Genomic DNA, 6000 nt, shown 5'->3' on the forward strand with positions numbered 1-6000 from the left:
CTGAATTTTCTTTGCCAAGGGTGTGTTTACAGGGTGTTACTAATATTGGAGCAGCTGCTGCTTAGTAGTTAAATAATCTATTATTCTTTTCGGTTTTCCAATAGAGTTAAAGTTACACAAATTCTTCTTTGTACTGTTTGTATTTTAACTGTGCAGTAAGAATAAACTATGTTTTGCTTAAAATTGAGTAGCGTACCAACCAAATTACACCTAGAACACGGCACCTTAAAGAAGGTAAAAGTTAGGATGTAGGCTATCTCTTTGATATGTCTGAAAGGGGTTTGGTCTGGTCCAGTCCACAACCATGTCCAAACTTAGGGTCACCAATAAATCCAAGGAATTCAAGGTAAACCTTTTGACAGTGATGGGATATAGAAAATGATATGGCATGGAATGCTGATGCAAGTATTAGAGATACATTGCAGGGGAAAATAAATTAAGGGAGGAAAAAGGAATAGAGGAATACAAAATGAAGGCTAAAGGAAGAAGTGTGGCAAGAAGGGCATAAAACATCACATAAACCAATTACGCTTTTTTCTATGATGTTAATTGTATCCAACTATGAATTTTAGCTTCTCTGTGGACAGAAACTTTAAGATATTCCAAGGGAATTTCTAAAACAAAAATTAATGAAATTAAAAAAGTTAATCTTGGAAAATTATTCACTACAAAAAAAATTCTAGGGAGTACAAAAATACAGTTAGGAAATGAAAGAGGCAGAGAATGTAAAAAAGCTGTGGGAATAGAAAAGAAAAATCAAGAAAGCCCATCAACATGAATATATAAATGACGCAATTAGATATCTTTAGGTTTGATAAATACAATAAGAGAACGTACAGCAGGCAGTGAAGAAAGCTAATGGCATGCTGGCCTTCATAACAAGAGGAATTGAGTATAGGTGCAAAGAGGTCCTTCTGCAGCTGTACAGGGCCCTGGTGAGACTGCACCTGGAGTATTGTGTGCAGTTTTGGTCTCCAAATTTGAGGAAGGACACTCTTGCTATTGAGGGAGTGCAGCATAGGTTCACAAGGTCAATTCCCGGAATGGCGGGACTATCATATGTTGAAAGATTGGAGCGACTGGGCTTGTATACACTTGAGTTTAGAAGGATGAGAGGGGATCTGATTGAGGCGTATAAGATTATTAAGGGATTGGACACTCTGGAGGCAGGAAGTATGTTCCCGTTGATTGGGGGGGTGGGGAAAGAGTCCAGAACTAGAGGACACAGTTTAAAAATAAGGGGTAGGCCATTTAGAACAGAGTTGAGAAGAAACTTCTTCATCCAGAGAGTGGTGGATATATGGAATGCTCTGCCCCAGAAGGCAGTGGAGGCCAACTCTCTGGATTCTTTCAAGAAAGAGGTGGATAGAGCTCTTAAAGATAGTGGAATCAAGGGTTATGGGGATAAGGCAGGAACAGGATACTGATTGTGGATGATCAGCCATGATCATAAATGAATGGTGGTGCTGGCTCGAAAGGCCGAACGGCCTACCCCTGCACCTATTGTCTATTGTAATTTAGAATTAATGTATCAAGAGGGACAATATTGTTGTGCATTATGTTTGTACAAAGCTTTTGCAAAACAAATGACATGTATTTTCTAATTTATATATTTCTTATCTGTATAATGCTGAATATAATTTACACCATAATTTTAATATGTGTGCAAAGCAAACTTTTCTGACTGGTTTCCATTTTTCAGCAAATCTGTACAAGTGAGCACACGTGGTGACATGCTGTTTTCCATTATCCACTTACTTTACTGTGTCTCACAAAAGTCCACCATATAATTAACTTTAACTTGAGCAATGCCATTGTACTCCATAAGTGTTGCTTCTCAAACTAAATATTTAATTAATAATACCTTTAAGGTTAGACTGAAATTTTGCCTAATGAAAAAGTTATCCATGCTCTTCTATATCATCAATTAATTCCAGCAACGTGAGCATTACAACTTCTGATATACTTTAAAATCGTGACAGACCATACAAACAACTATCATGCTGTGGCACAAAAGGAGAAACTCTTAATACTAGAGTGGTAAATCAAATAGTACAGGTATATTTAAGGACAAGTTAGGCAAGGATTATATGGTGAAGGAAACAGATGATGACAATGGTATATTTAGGTGAGGTAAGATAGGAAGAGGCTCATGTGAAGCAATGAACAGCATGGACTAGTTGGGCCAAAAAGCCTGTTTCAGTTCCTCACGATGTACAAAAAGCCTGTTTCAGTTCCTCACTATGTAATCCAATGGAATTAAAAAAAACTCTTAGTTACCTACCTAATAACAGAAACAGAGGTATGTCTGATTGAGTATAATTTGATACTGTTAGCTTCACGCCAATGCACAAAAAATTGAACAATTTAAATTTACAGCACTTGGCATTTACAAGTGATAACAGTTGCAACAGGTCAGTGATTAGGAACTGGACATCTAATGGGAGAGATGATGGTGGTGGTTAGTGGGGTATGCTGGGCGGCGGGGGGAATCTCAAAAGACAAGAAAGGTCTGGAAATATGTGAAACATGAGGCTGATGGGGGTACATTTACTAAGAAAGATGTGGGCAATGAGGCCCAGAGAGTGAACACACTGCAACCAAAACAAAACTGGTAACAACAGGACCTCACACAAGAAGCAGACTGCTCAGCGTACTGGAGGGTGTATAAGGAATGGAGTAGGACTCAGAAAATAAGGTTCTACAGGTATTTATAGGGGAATGGGGAATATCAAATCTGAAAATTAATCCTCTGCGGTGCAGAAATACAAACAACTACAGAGGAGGATCTTAATGTCGACAAAAACATGGAACTGCAAGGATAACACTTGAGAAATTCAGCCACTGAAACATTAAGAATAATTAAGCCTTCATTAGGAAGGGAGTGGAAGAGATTAAAGTTTCCTCTATTTTTGATTGTAAATATCCTACGTGAAATCAGTTTAATGGTCTAAATCTACTTCCTTAAGAACCAAAATCTTGAAGATGTGCAAGGGGTTACTCTTCTGAGATAGGGCAAATTAAAGTCTCTACGTAATACCGCAACTGAAATGCTTGGTTCTAGTATTCCACAGCACCAACACCAGCAGTCACAGAAGAGGTCAGGTAAGCGTTGGATATAAATCAGTATACATAGGATATGGTATTAATTCTCCTAATAAATGTGCTTGTTATTTTTTCCTAAAAAAAAGTCAGTCTATTTTCTTTCACAGTGCTCAAATGACTGGCAAAAGAAAGCAACCATGCAGGTACAGCAGGCAGTGAAGAAAGCTAATAGCATGTTGGCCTTCATAACAAGAGGAATTGAGTATAGGAGCAAAGAGGTCCTTCTGCAGCTGTACAGGGCCCTGGTGAGACTGCACCTGGAGTATTGTGTGCAGTTTTGGTCTCCAAATTTGAGGAAGGACACTCTTGCTATTGAGGGAGTGCAGCGTAGGTTCACAAGGTCAATTCCCAGAATGGCGGGACTATCATATGTTGAAAGATTGGAGCGACTGGGCTTGTATACTCTTCAGTTTAGAAGGATGAGAGGAGATCTGATTGAGACGTATAAGATTATTAAGGGATTGGATACTCTGGAGGCAGGAAGCATGTTTCCGCTGATGGGTGAGTCCAGAACCAGAGGACACAGTTTAAAAATAAAGGGTAGGCCATTTAGAACAGAGTTGAGGAAAAACTTCTTCACCCAGAGAGTGGTGGATATATGGAATGCTCTGCCCCAGAAGGCAATGGAGGCCAACTCTCTGGATACTTTCAAGAAAGAGATGGATAGAGCTCTTAAAGATAGTGGAATCAAGAGTTATGGGGATAAGGCAGGAACAGGATACTGATTGTGGATGATCAGCCATGATCATAATGAATGGTGGTGCTGGCTCGAAGGGCTGAATGGCCTACTCCAGCACCTATTGTCTATTGTCTAAAAGCTGGATAAAAATCTTACACAAGTGGAGTTTGAGCTGGTATTACATAAACAAAATCATTAGCACCTAGGCTGCACCAAAAAAAAATGCAGAACACACACTTTTCAGAACATGAGTAAAGAATATGGATTAAAATCAAAAAAGATGAATTAACCTAAACAATTCCTAGAATTCCCAGTGCCAGAAATTCTAAGACACATGTACCCATTGTCATTTCTTTTCAATTCTTCTGCTAAGTGTGTGTGGATATAAAGACATGAAAAAGGAACAGATTAGGACTTGGTACCAGTATAGACTTTCAACAATCTGTGCATCTTATCCCGATGATCATGTGTTCATTGGTGTGCATGTGACCAAGTGAGCACAGGCATGAAAAAAAATCCTATTCATCACCACAACCTCTCTGAATGGTTCCTTAAAATAGGTACAGCCCCACGTCAGCAACACCAGTTAATGCATCCTTCTCCCATCAGGCATTTAACTAGCTCAGATTCACTACAAATATAAAAGTATGCAATTATGCACCAAATAAAAGGTTTCTTAAATTTATTCTAAAGCTATGATCAGATGGGGTGTACCAATAACATTTTTTTTCAACTGCAAATAGCTGTTTATATATCCTTAAAGTGAAATTGGCTGCATCACAGTGTGGAGGAATTTTTAAGCATAGCAACATTTTTGGTAGTGATTGGTTTTATTTTGTTTTTTTTTTGCAAATAGTCCTCTCACTGCAATGGCAAAGCAATCGCCATCCAATTTACATGAAGGGCCAGTCACAGAAAATGCTACCATTATACGAGTGGAACTGACATTGTACTATCATTTATGCCCGCGAGACTGACATATGTACTTTCTACTGTGAAATTCACATCATTTTGATTTTTTTAATCAATCGATTTACACTATTTGCTTGCATGTAAGGTATTAAAAGATAATCAATAAATTAGACAAAATAAAAAAAGGATATGGCCATTCAGTGATCTTTTTGGCATATTTTCTTACAAAGTTGTCTTCACTGAAGAGAAAGAGAGATCTGTTAACTGTGAAGCAGTTTTGTCGGACTGGGATAGGATTGTAGAGAGCCATGGTCCGGGCTCTTTGGGCCATCGACTGCTTGTACATCCTTTGAGGTGCTCCTGGCGGTCCGCCCTGACGGCTGCCGCCGCGTCCTCCGCCTCCTTGGCCGGCTCCATACCTGGCCGGCACCTCGTCTCCAAATCTCGCCATTCTATAAACAGATGCCAAAGATCACCATTCAGTAGATAAATACGGCAACTCCACATTACATCCCATCTGCTCCAACACTGGTGCACATGCAATTAGTTTAGATTTTTGCCCTGTTTTTCTTAGGTTTTCATTGTCCAGTGGCTAATTCTTCATAAGACTGGGTCATTTGTAGATTTAAGAAATATTTTCCCCTCGTGTCAAAAATCAAATATATGATCTCGTCGTTTTTGCATCTGCAGTTTTTTTTACTCCCTCGATCGCCTTTGCATCATCTGCATCTCAAAGCTGTAGAATCCCAGAGTAAAATCCACACAGCCTCCCAGGCAAACATCCACCATCTACTCATGCCTTTCATCGGTTTCCATCAGATACTGCATCGCCGAACATTTTTCGTCCTCTCTCGTGTATTTATATTAATCAGGATCTGGACTGCGAGTACCCGATCGACTGGTGAAGCGTAAGCAATGGGAAGCATCTGATCAGATTTATGCAGCCAACCAACAGCCCACAGCATCAAAGCTAGCCACATGATTCCTACTGCCCAATGAGGGAACGAAATCTGATTTTATTCAAAAAAGCTCAGGGAGAGGAAAATCAAAAAAAAATTTCTTTTTTTGTAAAGTCCACCCTGTTTTCGGAGAATGCGGCAGCAAAATTTGCTTAAGATATCAACCGGCAACATTACCTGATGGACTAAACGCCAGATCGAGTTATTGGTCTTTAAGTATAAATCTTCCACTGGTTCAAATTTCATAATGCCAAGAAAAGCAGTACGAGGAATTTAGTGGAAATAGGGTGCTTTTCTATTTCGATCCGTACTCTCTGAAATTCTTATCAGTTCTAAAGCTTGCAA

At 39.2% G+C, this 6000-nt stretch overlaps 1 protein-coding gene across 1 annotated transcript in view; it reads right to left on the reverse strand.

Moving 5' to 3' along the window:
- Positions 1–5597, reverse strand: part of LOC125447460 (voltage-dependent P/Q-type calcium channel subunit alpha-1A-like) — a 606466-nt gene extending 600869 nt beyond the window's left edge. Inside the window, exon 1 of the mRNA XM_048521818.2 lies at positions 4888–5597. Within this exon, the coding sequence (XP_048377775.2) occupies positions 4888–5147 (260 nt within the window). The 5' untranslated portion in view covers positions 5148–5597. The remainder of the gene's footprint in view (positions 1–4887) is intronic.
- Positions 5598–6000: the final 403 nt, after the last annotated feature.

This window comes from Stegostoma tigrinum, chromosome 35 (genome assembly GCF_030684315.1).
Source record: "Stegostoma tigrinum isolate sSteTig4 chromosome 35, sSteTig4.hap1, whole genome shotgun sequence".
Taxonomy (NCBI): Eukaryota; Metazoa; Chordata; class Chondrichthyes; order Orectolobiformes; family Stegostomatidae; genus Stegostoma; species Stegostoma tigrinum.